General features: G+C 34.4%; 3 protein-coding genes across 7 annotated transcripts; all 3 read left to right on the plus strand.

Moving 5' to 3' along the window:
- Nucleotides 1-196: 196 nt before the first annotated feature.
- LOC140871598 (pentatricopeptide repeat-containing protein At3g09040, mitochondrial) lies at nt 197-4,548 on the plus strand. 3 transcript variants are annotated; one of them, XR_012147722.1, is made up of 2 exons: nt 197-3,769; nt 3,998-4,548. XR_012147722.1 is itself a non-coding variant. In XM_073274179.1 (2 exons), exon 1 carries the CDS (start codon nt 606-608, stop codon nt 3,711-3,713), a length of 3,108 nt encoding a protein of 1,035 aa, XP_073130280.1. In that variant the 5' UTR covers nt 197-605; the 3' UTR covers nt 3,714-3,757; nt 3,998-4,548. The 3 variants fall into 3 exon arrangements, 2 of the variants coding, with proteins under 2 accessions (XP_073130280.1, XP_073130281.1); XM_073274179.1 differs by having other exon boundaries at nt 197-3,757; XM_073274180.1 differs by having other exon boundaries at nt 1,273-1,394; nt 1,513-4,548.
- A 1,078-nt stretch (nt 4,549-5,626) lies between these two features.
- LOC140871294 (signal peptide peptidase-like 2) lies at nt 5,627-13,928 on the plus strand. The gene is made up of 14 exons (XM_073273738.1): nt 5,627-6,031; nt 6,654-6,812; nt 6,927-7,038; nt 7,537-7,656; nt 8,682-8,833; nt 8,930-9,112; nt 9,210-9,244; nt 9,526-9,682; nt 10,429-10,482; nt 11,552-11,644; nt 11,736-11,878; nt 12,599-12,669; nt 13,272-13,355; nt 13,547-13,928. Exons 1-14 carry the CDS (start codon nt 5,894-5,896, stop codon nt 13,660-13,662), a joined length of 1,617 nt encoding a protein of 538 aa, XP_073129839.1. The 5' UTR covers nt 5,627-5,893; the 3' UTR covers nt 13,663-13,928.
- Nucleotides 13,929-14,803: 875 nt separating this feature from the next.
- Nucleotides 14,804-18,169, plus strand: LOC140871723 (probable E3 ubiquitin-protein ligase RHB1A). 3 transcript variants are annotated; one of them, XM_073274389.1, is made up of 5 exons: nt 14,804-14,895; nt 16,194-16,335; nt 16,781-17,210; nt 17,601-17,710; nt 17,799-18,169. In XM_073274389.1, exons 2-5 carry the CDS (start codon nt 16,267-16,269, stop codon nt 17,829-17,831), a joined length of 642 nt encoding a protein of 213 aa, XP_073130490.1. In that variant the 5' UTR covers nt 14,804-14,895; nt 16,194-16,266; the 3' UTR covers nt 17,832-18,169. The 3 variants fall into 3 exon arrangements, with proteins under 3 accessions (XP_073130490.1, XP_073130492.1, XP_073130491.1); XM_073274391.1 differs by lacking the exon at nt 14,804-14,895 and adding an exon at nt 14,938-15,044; XM_073274390.1 differs by lacking the exon at nt 14,804-14,895 and adding an exon at nt 14,945-15,832.
- The last annotated feature ends 7,319 nt before the right edge of the window (nt 18,170-25,488 follow it).

Genomic DNA, 25,488 nt, shown 5'->3' on the forward strand with positions numbered 1-25,488 from the left:
ATTGCTTAAAATTGTAAAGTGGTATTTGTGGAAATTGCTAAAGGGTGACATTGCAATTAAAAATAAGATCATACCAAATATACCAAAGGTTCGTATATATTAAGCTAAGCCTTAATATATGATAATAGATATTCTGCAACTAAACCTCAATCGATGTGGTGAAGCTTCTTCTTTTGTCTTTCTTGTTCTGGACCACACACAAGATAACAAATGCTTCTTTTTATATTATAAAATTGAATTTGTATGCAATTTTTTCTTGCAACGGAATGGAAAATTTCTCTTCTTATAAATACTTCATTAAGGGTTACGTTTAAGACGAGTCATTTACATTCATCGTCCTTACACTTTTATGAATTTAAGACTTATCTTGTTTTTCAAGTATAAAAACTATAAATGATTTAAAAACGATTGAAAAAACTTTATTGCATGCATTTTGTCTCTAATTTTCCTCGTCTTTTTGGCATTTTTAAAAACGAATTTGGCTTACAATACTTATTATTTTGAGAGCAAATTTATACGTCTACATTACAATATAATTAACGGGGAGAAAAACATAATTTAATAGGTTGCTACAACACCTTTTCTTGAACTGAAACAGTGAGCTAATGCCCCTTAGCTTTCGCGTCAAAGTCCAGCATCTCAAACCAAAGTTTCATTCCCTCAATCAACAAAACAAATTCTTGACTACCCAACTTGTGCAAGATTCTCACCTCCAGAGATCGCCCGCAGAAGAGCGCCACTTACACAATTATTTATCGAAGCTATGCTTGGAACAATGCAAGAAGATCCGGGGTCGTCAAGTGTTCGACGGGATGCCAGAAAGAATCTGTTCTTTAAAGACGGGCAAAGCTATCCATGCAAAGAGCCTGAAATTCGGTTTTTCAGCGGAAAGGGAGTTGGGGAATGCCATTTTGGATTTGTATGCCAAATGCGGACGTGCTGATTATGCTTTAGAGGTATTTTCCCACCTCAATGAAAGGGATGAATTAGCATGGAATTCCATCATGTTTATGTACTCAAGAAAAGGGTTGTTGAGTGGTGTGCTGGAGGCTTTTGGATCCATGAGGGGTTATGGGTTAGTGGGGAATCGGTTTACTTTTGCCACTGTTCTATCGGTTTGTGCTAAGTTGATGGACATGGAGCTTGGGAAGCAAGTGCATTGCGAGGTATTTAAAATGGGGCTCAACTCTGATGCATACTGTGAGGGTGCATTGATTGATATGTATGCCAAATGTGGAAATATTTTCTGTGCCAGAAGTATATTTGATGATGTGTTGGAACCGGATATGGTTTCTTGGACTGCATTGATTTCGGGGTACGCTCAAGTTGGTTTGACCGAAGAGGCAATCAAAATATTTATGAAGATGCAAAGAGTAGGTCGCATGCCGGATCAGGTAGTGTTTGTGACTGTTTTAAATGCGTATGTAGGGCAAGGAAGACTTGATGATGCTTGGAATCTGTTTTCTCAAATGCGTAACCCAAGTGTTGTGGCTTGCAATGTAATGATTTCAGGGCATGCCAAAGGTGGTCATGAGGGAGAGGCTATCAAAATCTTCAAACATATGATGCAGTCTGGTGTTAAACCAACACGTTCAACTCTAGGAAGTGTGTTCAGCGCCATAGCCAGTGTTGCAAATTATGAATATGGCTTGCAGGTCCATGCTCAGGCGGTGAAGCAGGGGCTGGACTGTAATATATATGCAGGGAGTTCTTTGATTAACATGTATGCCAAATGCAAGCATATGGAGTCGGCACATGCAGTTTTTGATGAATTACAAGAAAAAAATGATGTGATCTGGAATACATTGCTCAGAGGTTATGCTCAGAAAGGGGATGCTCTTGAGGTTTTAAAGTTGTTTACCAATATGAGAATTTCTGGATTTCAACCAGATGAATATACCTACACTAGCATACTGAGTGCTTGTGCACACTTAGAGAATATGGTAATGGGCTGCCAGTTACATTCAATTATTGTCAAGAATATGTATGGACTGAATTTATATGTGGGAAATGCTTTGGTCGATATGTATGCCAAATGTGGGGCTCTGCCCGATGCTAGGAAACAATTTGAACTGATCAGCAATCGAGATCATGTTTCATGGAATGCAATTATTGTTGGTTACGTGAGGGATGAACGAGAAGAAGAAGCATTTTATCTTTTTCGCCGGATGGTATCCGAGGGGATTGAACCTGATGAGGTATCTATGGCTAGCATACTCAGTGCTGCTGCAAACTTGCAGGATCTTGCTAAGGGGAGGCAGGTTCATTGTTTTCTGGTCAAACATGGTTTAGAAGAAGGCCTTTACAGTGGAAGCTCACTTATTGACATGTATTGCAAGTGTGGGATAGTGGCAGCTGCGAGTGAAGTTTTCTCTTGCATGCCTCAATTAAGTGTGGTTTGCATAAATGCTTTGATTTCTGGTTATGCTCGAGTGAATATAGTTACAGCAGTAACTATTTTTAAGTCTATGCTTTCTGAAGGACTGCAACCGTCAGAAATCACTTTTGCTACCCTTCTAGAGGCGTGTTCTGATAATACTTATTTGCCTCTCGGATGGCAAATCCACTGTTCTGTTATAAAGCTTGGCCTATCATTTTATGACGAATTTTTAGTCGTCTCTCTATTGGGTATGTACATGAATGCTCAAGTAATTACTGATGCTATTGAACTTTTCTCTGAGCTCCCTTGTCCAAAAAGCACAGTCATGTGGACTGTCCTGATATCTGGGAGCACTGATAATGACTATGGTGAGGAGGCATTACGTTGGTACCAAGAAATGCGTATTCATAATGTCATGCCAGACCAAGCAACGTTTGCAAGCGTCCTTAGAGCATGCTCGAAATTAGCTTCCTTAGATGAAGGTAGGAGAATCCACTCTATCATCTTTCATATTGGTTATGACGAAGATGAGGTTACAGCAAGTGCTCTGGTGGATATGTATGCAAAATGTGGAGATGTAAAAAGTTCGGCCCTAGTTTTTGGGGCAATGGCTAGCAAAAAAGATATTATTTTGTGGAATTCAATGATTGTTGGATATGCCAAAAATGGTTTTGCCGAAAATGCTCTGAAGATCTTTGATGAGATGAAGCAAGAGAATGTGCTACCTGATGAAATCACGTTCCTTGGTGTTCTAACTGCATGTAGCCATGCAGGGATGGTATCTGAAGGTCAAGAATTATACGATAGCATGATAAATCATTATCGGGTTAGTCCAAGGGTAGATCATTGTGCCTGCATGATTGATCTTTTTGGGCGTTGGGGTTTTCTGATGGAGGCGGAAAACTTTATCAATAGACTGGACTTTGAGCCTGATTCTATGATTTGGGCCACATATCTTAACGCGTGCAGGTTGCATGGGGATGACATAAGGGGCCAGCGAGCGGCTGAAAAGCTTATTCATTTGGAACCTCAGGATTCTTCTCCTTATGTGCTGCTTTCCAATATGTATGCAGCATCAGGCAACTGGGAAGGTGTTAATTTTGTGAGGAAAAAGATGAATGAAAGAGGAGTACAAAAATTTCCTGGATGTAGTTGGATAGTTGTGGAACAGAAAACTAATTACTTTGTTTCTGGTGATAAATGTCATCCTAATGATGATGAAATAATTGCACTTTTGAAAGATCTGGCTACACTGATGAAAGATGAAGGCTATGTTTGCGACTCTGTATATATTGTGCTCGATGAAGTTAGAGATTGTAACCTGCCCGGTTGATGAGGAAGGGCACAGAGATTGCTCTCTGCTCCGGACTAATTGATGTACTAACCATGGTGCTTTGTTGTTATTATGATCGATCACCCTTCTGATTATTCAACTGTTGTGCTTTTATTTATATCTTAGCAATACCAAGCTCGTCATATATTATTCAACTGTTTTGTGAGAATTGACAAGCCCAAATTATATTACACTATTGTTTTTATTAATTTATCTTCACACTGATCTGGCTATATTCATCTGAACATCACAGTTATTCATTGCATATTATTGTTTTATGCTAGATTCACCGAGGGCTCGGGGATAAACAAAATTCCAAAGAAAAGTCACCAATTCGGATGCCACATGGATGGACCTCGAGAACATGTCTAAAGAATCTGGATGAAAGTATGAAACATCGAAAAATTTGGCTGAGAATCCACAGATCCATGTGCTAGGTACCCTGGTTAATCCACAAAGCCATGCTATGTCTCAGTCATGGAAATCGTGCTGAACTTCAAAGCTGAGAAGGAAAGGGGCACACCCTCATTCCCCCCAACCATGTTTCCAACAAATAAAGCTGTGCACGTCTGCTGGTGGATTGCAGATGAGCAAAACATGATGAAATAATGAAGACAAGCACAGAGCATATACACAATGGACTTGGCACAATCCAGCCTACGGGTCCATGTGATCCAATTCAAAAAGGGAAAATATAAATTGAGAAGGGAGGAATTAGTTTTGGGGGATTTTTTGTAACTTGAAAGTGGCGGCTAAGGGGCAGTGTTTACACGCTGAGATGAGATCTTATTTATGTTTCTGATTCTAAACATTTGTTTAGATATTTGTTTTTCAATCCATGGAATACTTTTTTTTTAAAAAAAAAATATTATGTTGTGTTTCTGTACTCACTATTGCTTGAAGTTATTAAATAAGTTAAGTTTTTGCATTATTGTTATTTTAATCAAATTATTCTTTTCGTTGTTATTACTATCATTACAAGAATATATTTTTTTAGAAATAAAGAAATCATATATATTATTATTGTTAATATGATTTATGAATATAATAATAACTATATTTTTTTTAAAAATATATAAATATCTCAATAAATCCCATTCACTTTCCACTGTCATTAGAGATTTGCCTATAATCCTACAATCCTGCATATACTAGGCCTTGAAATTTCTCTATTTTATTTAGGGATGTAAATGAGACAAACAATTCACGAACAGTTTGGGTCTCGACTCGTTAAAAGCTTGTTCGAGCTCGTTTAATGAGGCTCGTTAAGACAAATGAACCAAGCTCGAACTTTACAATATTCGGCTCGTTAGCTCGTGAACATGCTCGTGAACAAGCTCGTAAGTCATCTTTTATACGAAAAAATAATAGTATTGATATTTAATTTATAAATTTACACTTTACTTATGAAAAATATTGAAAAATATATAAAAATTAATTTATTAGAATAAAATTACAAATTTTAATAATATTATTATATTTTTTCAAATATATAATTTAGTTTTTAATTAATTTAATGAATATTTAAATTTATAATTTAAATATATTAAGTTCGTTTAGGCTCGATAAAAGCTCGGATAAGCTCGTGAGCCATGATTATATTCGTTAAATAAGCTCGGGCTCGGCTCGTTTATAAATGAACCGAGCTTGAACATTCAAAAGCTCGGCTCGGCTAGATCCCTAATTTTATCATTTCTTGAGAGTCTCCTATTTTGATTTTTTTTTTTTATATAACTCTAATATAATTATGTATTACCTAAACCATTCCTCTTATATTATTATAATTTATTTTTATTATTTTGTAATAATATTTGAATTATTATTTTTATTAGAACGTTATTTTGTTTTGTGACAATTATTAGAACGTTATTGTTAATATCATTATATATGAATTTTAAAATATTGTTATTGCAACTCCCTTGCGGACCTGGAGTCCAACAGCAGTAAATCCCCCACCCCCTCGCACCTTCTTCTTCTCATTTCCCCGTTACGCAGTTCAGTGTATGATTTTATTGTGTAAATCTTGGATGAAAATGCGAAAGCAATCCCTTCATTCATTTTTTATTTGCTGTTGGTTGGTTTGCCTTGCAAAAAGCTCTCTATAAATTGGCTACATGTGGTGATGCGGTGAAATCAAGAAATAAAAGAGAAAATTACTCTTATAAATCTGAAGCTCCGCCATGGGAGTTCAGAAATTTTTCATATGCGTTGTTTTATCGATGCTCTTTTGCATCCCAGATGGAGTGACAGCCGGTGACATAGTCCATGATGACGATCTGGCTCCCAAAAAGCCCGGATGTGCGAATGATTTTGTGCTGGTAAATTTCTTCTGTTTACTTCATTTTTTTTTTTGCTGGCCCAGCAGATATTTTGGAGGTTTACGTGCAGGGTTACCATTTTTTTTGTGGTTCTTTACTAAAGATTGAATCTTGATGTTTTGTGTTATAGTTGTTTTTGAGCTTGATTTGTATGATACTTTTATCCTTTTGATGATGATATGTTTAGATCTTTGTTATTCTCTTTAGTGTATGATGTTTCTGTTTATGTTTGTGAGTATTCTTTTTGGCGAGTATTGATAATGTGTCCTGCTGCTAAATTATAGTTGTGGACCCCCAGCTTTGGTTTCCCTTTTTAGTCCATTCATTTCAAAAGGTCTTTTTTTATTCTTTTGTTTTTGCATCGATGCCTATTTTATTTCTGGGGCCTGTGTGTGAGAAGGAGAGCTTGCATTGATGCTTCAATGTTCAAGTTGAATGCCACAATTATGAATCTTCACCATGTTCGTCATAAAATACAAAGTTGCATGTATAGTTCTTTGGGACTTAAATTTTTAGATGTAAACTACACGGGCATTAGTTTTAAATGTGTCCCAGAAGCTTTCCCATGATTCACTTGTCAATGCATTTTGCAGCTTCTAACAAAAAAGCTGTTCCTTTTTAGGTAAAAGTCCAAACTTGGGTCGATGGTGTGGAAAACGTGGAGTTTGTCGGTGTGGGTGCTAGATTTGGCAAAGCCATAGTATCAAAGGAGAAAAATGCAAACCAGAATCGCCTAACCCTGTCAGACCCTTTGGATGGATGCAGTCCTCCAAAGAAAAAGGTTATAGTTGCTATCTTGCTTGGTTCTTGTTGATTCTTTATTTTGTTTTGATGCCTTGATGGAATAGATATGCCTCAATGCTATTTTTGAATTTCCATATTTTTATGCTTGTAGTATGCTGGAGATGTTATAATGGTGGCTCGAGGTAACTGCAAATTCACTGCAAAGACAAACTTTGCTGAAGCTGCTGGTGCTTCGGCACTTCTCATCATAAACAACCAGAAAGGTTAATTTTTCTTTTCAATGCTTTGATAAGAGTCTGTTTGCAGTCTATAATGCCAATTTGAGGTGGCCCAAAATTGCTCAAATTTTCTCATATCATAGTTCACAAAAGTTCTGTATCATGGTTCATACTTCATATTTGTGGTTTTAAGATGGAAGGAATTGACCCTTGCTGGTATATGTAGTAACATGACCGAGCTTATGGTTATTAATTTAACATTTAGGTTGAAATGAAGGACAGAGCAATGAGTCTAATAAGATGTACTAAATTTCTTTTCTTTTTCCATTTTTTTTTTTATAAAACTTACTTTCATCACCTCATATTGTTGATAATTTGTTGGATTGTTGCATGTTGCATCATAAGTAGATGATACAAATGCTACCAAATCAATTTAATTGGTACATGGATTCAATCAGTGGAGCATTAATTAAAGCATATCTATTTACTTCTGTCTTTCAAATTCTTTTCCATATGTAAACCAGTCATTCCTTATCTCCTCAGAACTCTACAAGATGGTTTGTGAGCCTGATGAAACTGATCTAGATATTCAAATTTCTGCTGTCATGCTCCCTCAAGATGCTGGTTCTACACTGGAGAAAATGTTGTCAAATGGTTCATCAGGTATTTTTTTATTAAGAGATTGCTCTTTTGCCTCTCCAAAGTTCCTGTTGCCTTTGATTTATGTTTCTTGCTTCGATTGACCTCCTTGATGGCTCTCTTGATGGTGTACAATTGGCCTCAAATTGGTGATGTACCGTGATGCTATGTCATTGCAATATATAATCTAAATACGAGCTTAACAAGCACTGGCAATAAGCAAACTCACAGTGATGGGGGATATGGAGAAATCATCAGTATTCTTTCACAATTTCAACTTGGTGCTAAAGGAGAATGTGTGTTTTGGCTTATTTTTGTGCTGGGTTATCTTTCCCTGGCTTAGTTTCGATCAATAACATTAATTTCTATATGCAAATGCCTTTCCAGTATGTGGCAAGACTTGTGCTGTTGCTTCTCACAACAGCAAAGCTGTAATTCATTTTCTGATGGTGCTAATCATATAACAACCTAGTTAATCATCCAGATTCCAAACCTTTCACAAGGTAATGTTTATATGACTAAGCAAAGAAGTGAAATTCAATTGGGTTGTGTTTGTTTTAAAGAATATGCTGACTGATTGAATGCCTTTGTTTTTTTAGTTGAAAACAGAATGGCATAACAAAATGCATCATCGGGTTACTTAGCTCGTCGGCACAATCTAATGATTGTGAACTAAACCCTGACCTAAATATTAAAAGATACCCTTGTCCTAACTAAGCTCCGGACAATTTAAAAGGTTCGATTCTAGAAATTATGCAAAAGGATTTAGTCCAATTGCTCAAGAAAGTAGTAGGGGTGTGGCAAAGAGGTAGGAAAGCATTGATTGAAATAAAAGGTTGTTTCATTGTGCTTAAAATCTCTGCTGACAAATGATGCCTTTCTCCTTCAAGTTGCAAGATCTGGTCATCATTTGGTTGCTCAATTATATACAATGTGTTTTTATATGCCACATTTTGTTTCATGTGATTTCTTTAATTCCATTTGCATAATACACAAGCACTTTTGACAAGTTAAAAAAAGTGGCTCGCTTGACACTGTATCTTTCGCAGTATCTGTACAGCTGTACTCTCCGAAGAGACCGGTCGTTGATATAGCCGAAGTATTTCTGTGGTTGATGGCTGTTGGGACCATCTTATGTGCCTCTTATTGGTCTGCATGGAGTGCCAGAGAAGGAGCTATTGAGCAAGATAAGCTGTTGAAGGTCTGGAAAATATTCAACCAAGATTGCTTAGAAGTAAAACTTGTAAGCTTGAAAACCTTTATATCAGCAGCCATATGAATTAATTTTTTTTTGTAGGATGCTTCAGATGAACTTCCAAACATTAAAGGCTTCGGTGGAAGTAGTGTTGTGGATATCAACACGACATCGGCTGTTCTGTTTGTTGTTGTCGCCTCATGCTTTTTGATACTTATATACAAGCTAATGTCATTATGGTTCATTGAGCTCTTGGTGGTTCTCTTTTGCATTGGTGGTGTGGAGGTGAATTGTTTTTTTTACTCCGTATACCTGCAGGGATTGTATTTGGTTTGTTCTTGTCAAAACTGATCCTGAATTCTACTTCCTTCTTTTCTTGAAGGGTTTACAAACTTGTTTGGTTGCCTTGTTATCAAGGTATGCACTTTGGGCACTCCATTTTATGTTTTTAACTGATTTGGAAAATTGCTTAGCCAGTGATCCCTCCTAAAAAATTAGCCTTATCTGTCTCATTTGGTTCTACATTAATAGATTAAGGCATGTGATTGAACCTGTTTAATGGAGCAATGCCATTATTTTTTTTTGTGTTACTACTAAAATCTACCGTCAGAATTATCTACAGTTAGACTGAAGTTGTAAGGTCAGAAGTGTAAATTTAATGAGGGGATAGAATTCAAGCTCTTAAACTATATTTTCAGGTGGTTCAAGCAAGCTGCTGAATCTTTTATCAAAGTACCTGTCTTGGGGGCTATCTCGTACCTTACTTTGGCTGTTGCTCCATTCTGCGTAGCTTTTGCTGTGGTGTGGGCTGTGTACAGAGAGGTCTCTTTTGCATGGATAGGCCAAGATGTACTCGTAAGTGTACATAGCTACCATGAGGGAACTACAGTTGATTGTCAACCTCCTTCAAATGATTTTTGTTTTATGGAAATAGAATTATTTGAGCTAATCATCTTTCTACTATGGAATAATGGATATCCAGGATCATTAAATTCAAAGATGTCTTCTCAACTCGTCCTTTTGAAGTTCCGTGGAATGATAATTTTCTTTCCGGAGCTAATGAAGGGATTATTTTAGAAAGACATCTCTAATATTGATGGAAAAATTGAACACCGACAGAGTCTGAAAATTTAAGTTGTTGGATATGTGGTTTGCCAAAATTTGTATCTCTAGTAAATGTCCAATCATGAGATGGTAGTGTTGTTCTCTGTAGCTTTATTTGTGCTATTTTATCTTTAATCTTTGAAATGGGAGGTGGTGATACATCATGAGCCCGGCATCATATTGTGAGAGAACTTTTACAAAAAGTTAGAGCTGTAAGAGATGTGACACATATTGTCTCGATCTGGATGAAACCCCTTTACCTTTTCAAATCAATGACAAAGTGAAGATATAATACTCTTGGCAGGCTTGTTAAGACTTTGACAGGCATCCTTTTTTGCCGTGTGAAGATAAATTGCCTTTCATCACGTGCATATTTTAGCAAAAGAGATGTTCTTGTTCCTGTAAAAGAGAATAATTTATGTATTTTTGAAAGATAAATTGCCTTTCATCATATGCTATTGTTGTTGATAATTGATAGCGGTATCCTTTTCTTTCAGGGAATTGCATTGATAATTACTGTTCTTCAGATAGTTCGAATTCCTAATCTCAAGGTAATAATTTTGATTTGTCAAATTTAGGTGTCAAATTTGAAGAGCTTTTCTTGTTTATTGCTATGTATTTGGCATCAACACTTTCTTCTACATCAATAATTCTATTCTGTTATTGGATTTATAAATTTTCTATATATTTCGTGAGTCAAGTCTGAACATCTATCAATTGTTGTACTTTCATTCAAGGGCATGCACTTATTGCTGGCAGCTGGCTTGATATTTGGTAGTGCTTCAGTCTATGATTTAAATTTTACTCGTTAAAGGGTGAGATGAATTATATTTTGATTTTTGAGCGGCCAAAATTTGTAATTATCGGATTAATGCTTCCTTTTGATAACTTATTAAAATCTAAGATGGTCCTGGTTAATAAACTTTACTGCAATATAATTGCTGATATACCAGCAAAAAATGCATTTGTAGAGTGTTTAAATTTGGTGGGCTATGGAAATCACATGATTTTCCTTGTGTGCCTTTCCCTCACGGAATTCAAATTTTTCTCACATGATTGTTAACCAGGTTCCTGTGCCAGAAAGTTCTCACTCATCCTTTTAATCTCAACTTACAACTTGCTTGTGAAATGAGACAATGGTGTATATTGCCAGAATCAAGCATTGCCTCATTTTATTGTTCAAGTTGTTAATTATAGGGTTGTTCACTTCTAATATTTTTGCGAACTCCCTTACATGAACAGATGTCAGATTGTATCGTTTCTGATTAACAGAAAAAAAAAAAAAAGATGTCAGATTGTATAGTTCAATCAATTACTCATCTGACACATTTGGAAGATTACTGAAAAGTTGATGGCTTTCCTGACTTGATGTGAATAGGATCAAGTTCTGTCCGAGCAATGATTCATTGGATATACAGGACATTTGGGGCTAACAGTAGAGAATACATCTTCATCTTTTACCTTATGAATATATATATATTCCTTCATGAAATCTTTCTCATGCATATATTCGATTCAATCAATAATTGAAGGAATTGCTCTGTTTTCAATATCCTTTTGTTATGTATTTATAATATCTGTAGTCATTGGCCCTTTCCGTACCACAATCTTTTATTTCAGGTGGGAACTGTTCTTCTTAGCTGCGCTTTCATGTATGACATCTTTTGGGTGTTTGTTTCCCAGAAACTCTTCCAAGAAAGTGTGATGATTGTGGTGGGTAATTGACCTCAATATTTCACAATATATATCCACCAAGATCGTAGCAAGTAGAAGAGATGAGTTTTTATGGTTATTGTTGTTTTAGGTTGCCCGTGGTGACAGAAGTGGTGAGGATGGTATACCGATGCTTCTGAAAATTCCACGTATGTTTGATCCATGGGGTGGTTACAGTATCATAGGCTTTGGTGACATCCTCTTGCCTGGACTGGTAGTAGCATTTTCACTAAGGTTAGAGTTATTCACATTTACTTGCTAATTTCTAGAATGTTTGTCCAGGGCTTGGTAATGGGCCTAATGGCATCCAGTTTGGACCTAAATGGATTTTTAGCACTCATTTGGTGTCCCTTATTCCTGTTCTGTCAACACAGTCGGTGTTTGTGTAGTTGATTTATAAGAATCTGGGAAATGAAATTGATTTATGGGCGTCGAGCCCTTGTCCTCTCCAAGTATGAAGAGAGGTGATACATATTACTAAAAAAAGCACTCTGCTGACCATTTTTATCTCTTGGTATGTCATGCTTTGAATTTGCGAAAAAACTTGTTAAAACCTCTTTTAATAATTGATTAGCTTCAGAACGGCTCAATTTTTTTTAATATGATGGCTCTTTCACGACCTTAGTAATTTTTATACTGAGATACTACGGTTGTGGCATTTTTATGCAAATTTGAGAAACAATCCCTTCAAACTTCACATACACATATCTTGGGCCCGGTCGACTAGTATGTAAGTGATGTGACAACACAACGTGAAGTGAAATTGGTATGGAAAGTTTTGGTCCTGCTCCCTTCCAAAAAAACTTGACAAGCACTCGGTCGAGATGCAAAAACTTAGCATCGTGCAGTCTCAATTTATATCCTTTTTTTTTTAATAACTTAATTTATATCCTTAACTCAAATATGTTTTTCCTTTATTGTACACCTCTACTCAATCTCTTTCATCTGTTGCAGGTATGATTGGTTAGCAAACAAGAGCCTACAGGCCGGATACTTTTTATGGGCGATGTTTGCTTATGGATTAGGTAAACAAAACTTTTCCGAAATTTGACTGACTTCTTGAAATTCAGCTCAATTATTTATCAGATGGTGTAAGTTTAGTTGAGCCGGCTGAATTTAGCTAAGGAGTTTTAGAGCTCGAGTCCAACACTTACTGTGCATGAGCTCGCAAACCAGCATACCAGCTCATAATTGATTTTTTTAAATATTTTTGTAGTTTAATAATATAAAAAGTTAATAATTTTAGTTACATATATTATAATATAATATAATAATAGTATGAGCTCTTAACAAGTTCATGATTTGAAGTTTTGCTAGCTAAACCGTTGACCTGTTCACGCGAGCATATTCACAACAAATTTCGCAAATATAATCTGAGCTCGCACCTTTATTTTGGGTAGCTAGATTGCTCATTTCTCTCGTTTTACCGGCGGATTTTGAGTCACCTGAATACGGTTATACTACAAATGGTCTTTTGTCATCTTCGATGTCCTGTGTTATCCAATGTCTTCCTCACGAAGCGGATGTTCGCCATCGATTCCAAGATAGGAGATGACATGAGAGTGTCTATGTAGAAGCATTTTCTATGGTGGTTACACATTTTCAACACTTTTGACATGCATTGCAGGTCTTCTCGTCACTTACGTGGCGTTGAACTTGATGGACGGACATGGCCAACCAGCATTGCTTTACATTGTCCCTTTTACACTAGGTAAACTAAATGTGTACTTGCTGTTAGATTAATTCTGTGTTAGAGCTCAAATGACATATAATAGACTCATATCCAAAATTAAAAAGATTGCACTATCTGTTATATTTAGAACGCACTTGCAATAAAAGTAGACACCAAAAGCAGAAACTTTTAGATTGAAGGCTTGTAAAACATTGGATTTCTTGATGCAGGGACGTTTCTCGCGCTCGGAAAAAAAAGAGGGGACCTGAAGATCCTTTGGACGAGTGGTGAACCGGATAGGGTCTGCCCACATGTTCGTCTCGAATCCGTGCCAGAATCGCTTTAAGAAGCATGAGAAACATGAATCATGTAATTTTATAAACTAGCTGTAGTACTTCCAATATGTTTACCAAAATCTGCAGAGCTTTCACTGGTTAAGTTTGATGGTGTAGTATTTTATGTTTATTGTAATTATTATTTTCTCCTAATAGAAATGTAGAATCAACGACACTCTTCCTTGTCGGAAATTTTGTTGTTCCTCCTCAATACTGGCAATAATTCACAAATTGTGCAGGCCTAAAAAATCGACATTAAAAGATAGTTCTTGTTTGATTAATGATTTAATATATCAGTATATTTAACTATAAAAATAAATATATTAAAGTATTGCTACAACATAATTAATTAAAAAAGGAGAATTGTAGGCAATGTTGGGAGTGAGCAACACTTCGGTATAACGAAAATAATTGGCCGAATCGATTGAATTCAAAATTTCGATTCGGTAATTTTTGAAATTCGATTTTATTTTCCAAAACAGAAGGTAAAAAAAAGAAAGTTTATTCGATATGATATTGGTTATTTTTATTTTAAAAAATCAATTAAACCAAGCAAACTCAAGATTCAAATTTTTTTTTTTTTTTTTTGCGCTTTTACAATTTTTTAAATAAAATATACTATCCTTTAAGTTTCCCCCAAAATTTGGTTATTTGGATACAGATCAAAACATTATATTTTAATTCAATTTGATTAGTTGATTTTAATTTTTGAATTAAACAGATTGTAAAAATCTTGTTCATCCCCAATGTTGATAATAATAACAATATTATATATTTGGAAAAACAATAATGTTGTATTTGGGGAGATGAATTTGAAATTCATGGGTTTCGATTATAATTTAATTGTTAACAATAAAACAATAGATCAAATTAAATTCATATTTTACTTATTTACATATTATTAATTTATTAGCACAACGTGGATTTCAAATAATACAATTATTTTTTTAATAAATAACACAAGATTGAACTTGAAATCTATTTTAATTAATATGAGATATACGGAATAAATATTTTAATTATAGACTTTGTGATACCAAATATTTTTCACAAGAATATCCATGTCATTTATGGTAACATTTAAAAAAAAACAAAATTAAAATAAAATTAATGGTTTTAAAATTTATTAATCCAAACTCAAAGAACTAAATTATAATTCCAAATAATTTCCAGAGTCGACCACTCGAAAACACACTTTTTTTCTTCTCAACTCTTCTCTTCATTGATTCAATCCAACCAAAGAGGTATGTTTTTATTTCACCATACACTCACACTCGCATACGTACGTACATTTTATATTCGTATACACCAGTTGTTGTTATATGATGCTCGCTGGATTCCTTGAATGTAACTGAATTCGATTGGCTGGTTAAATTTTTTGTTTTTGATGATTGTAAGCTTTATTGAATTCGTTTAGCTGATTTTTAGTTGGACTTTTTTTTTTGGGTAGTGATTGAATCCAAACGTGGGGGCTTTTGGTTTTCTGGAATTGAATTGCTGGTCTCTGTTTCAAGTTTTGTAGCAAAAACACTATTTTTCTCCCCCTGCGTATGACCTCTGCCTCTGCCTCTGATTAGCTGAATTTTTTATATGGGTTTAAATTCGGTGCAATTTTAGTGAGGAATTATGCCTTTTCTTCATGGGGTTTTGTGGATTTTTATTGGGAAATGATTGAAACCATGGTTAGATCAGTTTGAGCTATTAGCTTTCTGCCTTCTAGGCACTGGTATAGTAGCGATTATGTATGATTTTGTCTTTCAATGATTTCATCTTCTTCCTTTAGTTTTGGATTAGTGTTATTGTGATCAGATGAAAATCATAGCCGTTAAGAATTTTTAGTCTTGTGACTCAATTGGGGTAAAAAGAAGATCGGCATTTCGTGTATGTCTAAATTATGGTGAGAGGTGGATGATGGCTGTTGGTTAGCTGATTTTATTGAAGGTGGATGATCACAACCATGGGGAAAGCTTGTTCATGGAAAATGTCTAAATCCGCTTGGAAACCTTGAATGCACTGTAATTTTTTATGAATGGAATATAAATTAATATAATTATAATTCATTTATAAAGCCGATTGTATTCTGACGGTCTAGAAAAATGTTAAATTCCACGGTAAACAAAAATTAGAGGAAGATTGGACCTGAAACTTGCAAAAGTTCTCATTACAATTGATCTTACGATGGTATGTCATTCTTGCTTATTCACTTTCTGAGCAGTTCATCTAACTACATGTTTTTGAAAGTGTTGAGCCTTGTGATCTGCAGGGTTGTGTTTTAAGCTCTAACAAAAAGGTCTTGATAGTTTAGTAATGTGTTGCTTGCACTTGCCATTTTGTCCTTTCATAGATGACGAATTGATGTTATTTTATTCTCAGTGCTGAGGTTTCTTACTGTAGTAATACCTTAGAATCGTATTCTTATGAATGTAGCCTAGCTAATTTCTTTTTAATCAGTTGGACACTTGTACATCTGGTAACTGAGTATGGGCTTTCAGTATGATATTTTTCATTACTTTTGCTTCATGGTGCTTCTATCTTGTGATAGAGAGAGGGACCACAATGACCAAGTTTCCGGCCCCTCTTGGTGGACACAAAAGATAATTAAGGCTTAAGCAGTGATGGGAGGCTGTTGTTGTTGCTGTGCATCTAAGAGTCCTGAATTCAATAGGTCACCTGCATATTTTCACGTGAGTGATTTCTCTTGCCTCATTTTAAGCTCTTCTCCATCAGTCCAAATACTATACATTGTTTTATCCAGTTTATTAAGGTGATATGTGATTTTCTTGAAATTCTATCTTTGCTGGATTGTTCAACTATGTCTATGTGTCTTTAAACCGTCTCATTGGTAGGAATGAATATCGATGCCCATTTTCTCACTGGAAAATTAGGTTTAATGAGGAAAAATTTTGGTTCTCTTAAAAATGTTTTGAAACCAATTTTCTATGTTTCTTTTGGATATTGATATTACAGGTGGATCGTAAGTCTTGGTTTTTATTTTCCCCGTTCAGTTATGAGCTACAGACTGCAGTTGTCGTCAACCCATATAGCTCAACTTAAAAATCTCCAATTTTATTAAGGTTGATGTTTGTCCACCAATATCAATTGATTGCCTCATGGGGATTTTACTTGCAGTACCCAGTCTCTGAAGAGCACGAGCCTTTATCATCTCACCATGCGACAATCTCTGCTCTCTCTACTGGACTTTTGGTTGATACAAATCTGGACACCGCTGTCCCAGATACTTACCGGCCACCGCCTGCACCTCTACCGTATGAAACAAATGTAGGATACCCACCAACTCCGTCAATAGATCAACAAAGTTCTGGAAATAAAAATGAGACTGCTTTGCAAAGCACAAACACTGTTGGTGATAACAACTCTGATAGTATTTTGGATGCTAAGTTAAAGAATCTGGAATCTGATGAAAAGATGGAAACCCACATTGACCTTACAGCTTCAAAAGAAATGGAAGACAACAATTCTGACGAACTTAAGAAGTCCAGTGAACCTTTTGTTCCACCTTTGCAAGAGGAGGAAGATGTTTGCCCCACTTGCCTTGAAGGTCCTACAGATAACCTTTTTAACTTCCTACTGAACTTTACCTCATGGCTCGTGTTTTTGTTCTCTCTAACAAACTGAACACTGTGAACTTATTTTCTATTGTTAAACCATTTCTTATTGCTATAGGGTTTTGGACTAATCATGTACAATTTTCTTGACATTAGAATTGGGGGTCATGAGTTTGCACTCATGTAGATGCATTTTTTCCTAAGTCGGTTTGGTTGTTTACTTCTAGGCTTCCCATGCCAATATTTGTAGGTCTTCTTGTTTCTGTTGCCCCATATCCAGGCTGCACGTCGCATGTTAACATATAGCTAATGTTGGATATCCGCAAATAGCTATAGGTTTTGAGGCTATTATTATAGTAATAACTTCTTTCGCATTACTGCAGAATATGATGTGGAGAACCCAAAAATTATCACAAAATGTGATCATCATTTTCACCTTGCTTGCATACTTGAATGGATGGAAAGAAGTGATACCTGTCCTGTTTGTGACCAGGTTAAAATTGCTAATCTATCTGATTCTCCATTTGTTATGGAACAGTTCTTTATCCCGGATGCATTTCTTAGATGTTTCTTGAACGCAGGAAATGGTTTTCAGTCCTACTATGGGAGGATAATGTAAAAGCTCTTCACTGGGTGCGTTATATAAGAACTTGGGATGTTCAGATACAGGGGAGCAGTTCCGTTTTGTGCCCTGTTTCTGTCCCTAGCTTGGTTGTGATTTTTTTCCCCTCTGTTTATATATTGGTTTCATCCACTCCCAGGAGTTCACTAGTTTTTAAGTTTTGAAAAAAAATCGATTTTGTCTGCAAAAAACTGCATTTTTATCAATCATACTTATGTGTATATAAATGCAAAAGCACATAGGAGATGACAAGATGAACATTGGCTGACTGCTGAACTTTGTCCCAACCATTAGCTATCTCTCCTTGCAATGTGAGCTCCATTTTTACTCTTTTTGACGGTTTTGTTCACTCCAGTTTTCGTGCTAGACGATTGTGTTTCATCTCATGTTTCATCTGTATAGATAAGTGATACGTGCGCGTATGGGCATCAGTTTTTGATTCATTGTACCGTCACTTCACTCATGTATATATAAGATTGATTTCTTAGCTCCGGTTCCTTCTAACATTGTCGATTCCAGATTACAGGATAAATCTTGGTTACCTTTTTGGCCTCCGTTGATGTAGTTATATATTAGAAGTTGATGGAGGTGTTGGAAATCTATTTAATTGTATACGCAAGACAAAATACTAGAGTTGTCACTTGACAATTATTTTGGGATATACACTTCGTTAAATTTGCACACTTTTGTTGAATGTTTGTTACTTGTTTATTATTAAAAATTTTATAATTAATTATTCATCCTTTCGATGGATAAAAAAAAATTATCACTCACAAATATTTTTATCCATATGCATGTTTGGGTTCATGCAAGGGTTCTCTTGGACCAGACAGCTCACTGCATTTCCATATAATATTATTTTACGTAAAGCTTTTGACCTTTTCTCGTTCAATTATTGGTTCATGACGTAATTGTAATTTGTAGTTGAGGGTCTCATCATTTACGATTTTGTCCATCAAACTTGAACTTGTACCCTTTTAAAGGAAAGTATATTTGCACAAAAACTCGGAAAACGATCGTATGTTGTGGAGGGAGAAATTGTATTGGTGTTGTGTATTGAAATAAAGATGATTTATAATATTTTATGTGTGTAATTAATTATATAATACTTAAACATGTGATATGAATTAGAAAATGTTATTTCAATGAACAACATAAATTATTACTTAAACATGTGATATGAATTAGAAAATGTTATTTCAATGCACAACATTCTATGTTGTTTTTCTTTCTATAGCAGAGGATCCGAATCTCAAAAACTCGTATTAGGTTGTGTCACAGATCAACTTTGTGAAATGGACATTCGATCTGGTTTGACTCATGGGAAAATGTTATTTCTTATATCAAAAATATTGTTTTCCATATAGATCATGTCGACTTTATTTACGTGATACTGGTCGATCTACTCATGCATTTACTATTTAAGACGAAATTTAATTTAGTAAAACATATATCTATCATTTCATGGGAGCAGTCTATGCTACCCCAACTGAACAATGTCCGCATGGGGTAGCAACGGCCCGGATCACTTGGGAGTCACATGATATGATCTTTCGAGTAATCCGGGATATTGATGCTGGCAGATCGGGCAATGCTCGTCTGCCAACATAGACTGAGCCCATTTCATGATACGAATTCGATGGTAATGATACAAATTTTATGTTTTAAATTGTACATCAAATCAACCGTTGTATTTCGCAACATGACTCATTGTTGCATCCGACAATATATTTATATTTATATTTGTCTGGTAGTCGATAAATCGGATGATGATCATCCAAGATTGATGACACTTTTTCTTGTATTTGTTTTTTGTATCGAAATTGAAAGTGGACCAATCATGTTAGAGCCAACGCCTCCTAACCATATGTTTGCATCTTGGAAAGAAAAAAGAGAAATAGCTTTGTTAATGCTTACATTGTAATTTCTTAAATATTGATTTTGTGTTCTCAAACATAATTACTAGAATTGTCTTGAGAATTTACAAATGTGAACTAATTCGAACGAAAAAACGAATTATTTGTTAAATAATAAAAAATTTAATCACAATAATTATTTATGTGTTATCTGTTAAGCGAAAGTTAAAATTCATTAAAATTTTACATTATTAAATATTAATCATAAATTAGTAATGTATACACCACTTGATAGATATGGAATTTAGTTAACGACAAATTTAAAGTCAGTCGACATAAGCAAATATTATATCATATTAAATTAGTTGATTTCATATGATTAATCTTCAGCAAATTAAATTACAAATTTATTCAATAATAAAAAGAAATTAATGCGTGCAAGTTAATTAATTTTGGTGGGTTCGTGCATATTTTCTAAATTACTTTGGAGAGGGGTTGGCAGGTTTAGCTCTTCTACTTTAAAACAATTTGTATTTTATTTTTTATTTATCTAAACGAAAACCCAAATATTATTTTATTGGAAACCGTTTCTATTATCATTTCAAAAAAAAAACTACTATTAAAATACGTACTCGAACTAAAATATTTTTTATCATATTTAATTTAATGGTTAATATATATATATATATATATATATATATATATATATATATAGTATCAGTGGAGGTAACTAATTAATTTAACACCCTCTATTTACTTTTAGTATATAATTTTTCATGCATAAATCTACACAATATAATGAGTCAACTTTGTGATATAAATTTTTTATCTGACTCGATCTATTAAAAATTAATTTTTTTTACTACAAATTTGAACCAACTCAACCCGTTTACGGATATAGATATGTGAGGTCATCTCATGAAAGATTTGCACGTAATATTATATATGTGAGATTCATATATTCAATATTTATCTAATTAACGCATGAAGTATAATATCTTACGTACATGTAATATTTATTATTTAGTACACCAAATTGGAATTATTGGCGGCATTTTTAGATAATGAATAAATAAATAAATAAAAAGAAAAAGAGAAAGAGAAAGAAAACGATGTGTAAAACGATGTGCGTAGACTTGCTCATTGTACTTTTCCATTTTATTTTATTTTTTGCCAATGGATTAATATTATTTTTAGTGGCTAATATAATGGTTCAAATTGATTATTTGATATTGATGATGAAATTGTTTAATATTCTACTGCCGCCCTCAGTAGTTAACTCTGGAGCATGATGTTTCAAGATCCCTTCTCTCTTTTTTAAAATGGATTACCCGAGATTTGATATTAAATTCGAGATCTTGATGTCAGATAAGTTATTAGACAATAATCAATTTTTAAGATAGCTCATTAGTCATTTCTAGCTACTTGTAATGTAATCCATTGCATATACTGATGTACAACAAATTAAATATTTTTTGTATAAAATGGTATATTATATTCAAAATCCACAACTTGCATACATATATATGTTTGAATATTCTTATGTACCATCTATAAATATGTTTATATATATATATATATATATATATATATATATATATATATATATGTTGTGAAAAAGTAAAATTTTACGGTAAAAAGTAAATACTCCCAAACACAAAATTTATCAAACTCTACATTTTATAATATTTTTCTCTCAATTCAATTGTATTTTTCATCACAAATGAAAACCTATTTATAGATCCACATTTGAGATTAGTCCAAAAATAAATACATCATCATCTACATCATCACACACTAATTTTCCACATTTTACAACTCAATATTCATCATTCAATATTCAATATTCAACATAATAATAATAATATATTTTTCAATACTCCCCCTTGTGATGATGATCGTGATATGATGACTGTCTTTATTACGTGTTTTATACTGCCTCGTTAAAAACCTTACTAGGAAAAACCCAGTGGGATAAAAACCATAGTAAGGGAAAAAGAGTGCAGCCACGTAAACTCCTCCTCATGTTAACATGAATGATTCTTCACATATTCCGCAGATTGCGCATCCCAATGTTGTATATATGTTTTCTGAATATCGTCGTGGGAAGTGCCTTTGTGAAGAGATCTGATGAGTTCTCACTTGATTGAATATAACAGATATCAATATCTTTATTCTTCTCAAGCTCTTGAGTGTAGGCAAAGAACTTTGGGGGTATATGTTTTGTTCTGTCACTTTTGATGTATCCTTCTTTCATTTGAGTAATACATGCAGCATTATCTTCATACAACGTCACATGCTTCTTGTCTACTGATAATCCACAAGAAGTTTGGATATGTTGTGTTATTGATTTTAGCCAAACACATTCACGGCTTGCTTCATGTAACGCAATAATCTCAGCGTGATTTGATGAAGTTGTTACGAGTGTTTGTTTCTGTGAACACCAAGAAATTGCGGTGCCTCCATGAGTAAATACATATCCGGTTTGGGAACGTGCCTTATGTGGATCAGATAAATATCCAGCATCTGCATAACCAATGATACTTTGATTGATGTCTTTTGAGTACAAAAGTCCCAAATCTGTCGTTTCTCGTAGATAACGAAATATATGTTTAATTCCGTTCCAGTGCCTCTTTGTTGGATATGAACTGAATCTTGCAAATAAATTTACAGCAAAAGATATATCTGGTCTAGTGCAATTTGCAAGATACATAAGGGCATCAATGACACTTAGATATGGTACTTCTGGACCAAGAATAACTTCATCATCTTCACATGGACGGAATGGATCATTTTCTATGTTTAATGATCTTACAACCATTGGAGTAATTAATGGATTTGATTTATCCATATTAAAACGTTTAAGGATCTTTTCTGTATAATTTGCCTGGTGAACAAAAATTCCATATTCTTTTTGTTCTATTTGCAAACCCAGACAGTACTTGGTTTTTCCAAGATCCTTCATTTCGAATTCTTCCTCCAAGTACATCATAACCTTTTGAATTTCTTTATTCGTTCCAATGATGTTTAAATCATCAACATATACAGCAATAATTACACATCCGGATGTTGTTTTCTTGATGAAAACACAAGGGCATATTGGATCATTTACATATCCCTTTTTCATCAAGTGCCCACTTAGCCGATTATACCACATTCGGCTGGATTGCTTCAACCCATATAATGATCTTTGCAATTTTACAGAATAAAATTCTCTGGGTTTTGAACTTTGTGCCTCAGGCATCTTAAATCCTTCAGGGATCTTCATGCATATATCACTATCAAGTGATCCGTATAAGTAAGTCGTAACAACATCCATCAGACACATTTCCAAATTTTCAGACACTGCCAAACTAATCAAATATCGAAATGTAATTGCATCCATAACAGGAGAATACGTTTCTTCATAATCAATTCCAGGCCTTTGAGAAAAACCTTGTGCAACAAGTCTAGCTTTATATCTTACTATTTCATTTTTCTCATTTCGCTTTTGAATAAAAACTCATTTGTATCCAATAGGTTTTACACCTTCAGGTGTGGGGACTATAGGTCCAAAAACATTACGTTTATTTAGCGAATCCAATTCAACCTGGATGGCATCTTTCCATTTTGCCCAATCATGACGAGTTTTATATTCACCAAAGGTTTTTGGTTCATGATCCTCGTTTTTATTTATGATGTCACATGCCACATTATAAGAAAATATCTCATCAATATCTTCTATATCTTTTCGGTTTCATATTTTTCCAGTATTAATATAATTGATAGAGATTTCACGATTTTCGTCAGTTTGTGGTTCTGACAGAATATTTTCATCATCAGGTGTTTCTTCTGGAACACCATTTTCTATTTTATGATCATCGTGTTTCTCTATGCCTTTTTTTTCCGAGGATTTTTATCCTTGGAACCGACTGGTCTTCCACGCTTCAAGCGTTTTATGACATCATGAGTGTCTTCAATTTGTTTCTTTGGAATTTCAATTCGAGCAGGGGCATTTACAACATGTATATATGATTTTGTTACCCCTTTTGTGTCTGCAAATGCATCTGGCATTTGATTTGCAATTCTTTGCAAATGCACAATTTGCTGTACATTTTTCTCACATTGTTTGGTCCTTGGATCCAAATGTAACAATGATGGTACATACCATGTGATTTCTTTTTCGATGTGTGTCTTTTCTCCCCCTAACATTGGGAAGATTTCTTCATTAAAATGACAATCAGCAAAACGTGCTGTAAACACATCGCCTGTCTGAGGCACAAGATATCGAATGATTGATGGGCTATCATAACCGATATAAATATCGATTTTTCTTTGAGGACCCATTTTTTATCGTTGAGGTGGTGCAATAGGCACATACACCATACATCCAAAAATTCTCAGATGAGAAATATTTGGTTCTTTACCAAATGCAAGCTGCAATGGGGAGAATTTATGATATGCACTTGGTCTGATGCGAATTAATGCCGCAACATGTAAAATTGCATGTCCCCATATAGAAATAGGGAGTTTTGTTCTCATAATCATTGGTCTAGAAATCATTTGTAGACGTTTAATCAATGATTCAGCTAATCCATTCTGTGTATGAACATGAGCAACAGGATGTTCAACAGTAATTCCCATTGACATACAATAGTCATTGAAAGTTTGGGAAGTAAATTCTCCAGCATTATCAAGTCTTATTTTCTTGATTGTATAATCGGGAAATTGATTCGGCAATTTTATTATTTGAGCCATTAGTTTTGCAAATGCCACATTCCGAGTTGACAATAAGCATACATGTGACCATCTGCTGGAGGCATTGATCAATACCATAAAATATCGAAATGATCCACATGGTGGATGAATTGGCCCACAAATATCACCCTGAATACGTTCAAGAAATATGGGTGATTCTGTTTGGATTTTAGCTGGCGATGGTCTTATAATAAGTTTTCCAAGAGAACATAATTTACATTGAAACTTATTATTCTGAGAAATCTTCTGGTCTTTCAATGGATGACCATGCGTATTTTTAATAATTCTTCGCATCATTATTGAACCAGGATGTCCCAATCGATCATGCCAATTGATTAATATTGAAGAACTATTAACCACCATATTTGATTCGATTGGCCTTATATGTGTATAATGCAATCCAGTAGGGAGCATTGATAATTTTTCAACCACATATTTCTTTCCTGATTTATATGTGGTAAGACACATATATTTCTGATTTCCATCAGTTATCGTCTCAGTATCATATCCATGAGAATATATGTCATTAAAACTCAACAAATTTCTTTTCGATTGTGGTGAATATAAAGCATCATTTATCAAAAATTTTGTACCATTAGGTAACAAAAAATGTGCTTTTCCACAACCTTCAATCAAGTCTACAGGACCTGATATTGTATTCACCATTGTTTTTGTTGGTTTTATTTCCAAGAAATATCTTTCATCTCGTAGAGTAGTGTGCGTTGTACTACTATCCGGTATGCAAATTTTCATGATATTATTTTCATGTTTGCTCATAGCATTTTCCATATCAAACTTCACAAAAATGCAATAAAGAAAAATTAAGTACAATACAAATGCAAAATATAACATGCTTTATAATACAAGAATGCATAAAAATACAAATTTGTTACAATCTAATCCCACCAATCTTTTAATCAATGTCTTCGAAATCATTCAAAAAATCTGCAGCATTGAAACTAGTTGAACCAATTAAATGGTCATTATTTTCAACAAAATTGGTCTCTTTTCCTTTCCCCTTTGTCGATTCTTTATAGAGCTTACATAGGTGCTCAG

Source organism: Henckelia pumila, unplaced genomic scaffold (genome assembly GCF_033568475.1).
Source record: "Henckelia pumila isolate YLH828 unplaced genomic scaffold, ASM3356847v2 CTG_461:::fragment_3, whole genome shotgun sequence".
Lineage (NCBI taxonomy): Eukaryota > Viridiplantae > Streptophyta > Magnoliopsida > Lamiales > Gesneriaceae > Henckelia > Henckelia pumila.

What these genes read in the sequence shown, in the direction of transcription:
- LOC140871598 (XM_073274179.1), top strand. Translation starts at nt 606, where the DNA reads ATGCCCCTTAGCTTTCGCGTCAAAGTCCAGCATCTCAAACCAAAGTTT.
- LOC140871294 (XM_073273738.1), top strand. Translation starts at nt 5,894, where the DNA reads ATGGGAGTTCAGAAATTTTTCATATGCGTTGTTTTATCGATGCTCTTT. An exon ending in TTGGTTGCCTTGTTATCAAG is followed by an intron (nt 9,245 to 9,525) that starts GTATGCACTTTG and finishes CTATATTTTCAG; the next exon opens with GTGGTTCAAGCAAGCTGCTG. An exon ending in GTAGTAGCATTTTCACTAAG is followed by an intron (nt 11,879 to 12,598) that starts GTTAGAGTTATT and finishes CATCTGTTGCAG; the next exon opens with GTATGATTGGTTAGCAAACA.
- LOC140871723 (XM_073274389.1), top strand. Translation starts at nt 16,267, where the DNA reads ATGGGAGGCTGTTGTTGTTGCTGTGCATCTAAGAGTCCTGAATTCAAT. An exon ending in GGTCACCTGCATATTTTCAC is followed by an intron (nt 16,336 to 16,780) that starts GTGAGTGATTTC and finishes TTTTACTTGCAG; the next exon opens with TACCCAGTCTCTGAAGAGCA. An exon ending in TTGCCCCACTTGCCTTGAAG is followed by an intron (nt 17,211 to 17,600) that starts GTCCTACAGATA and finishes GCATTACTGCAG; the next exon opens with AATATGATGTGGAGAACCCA.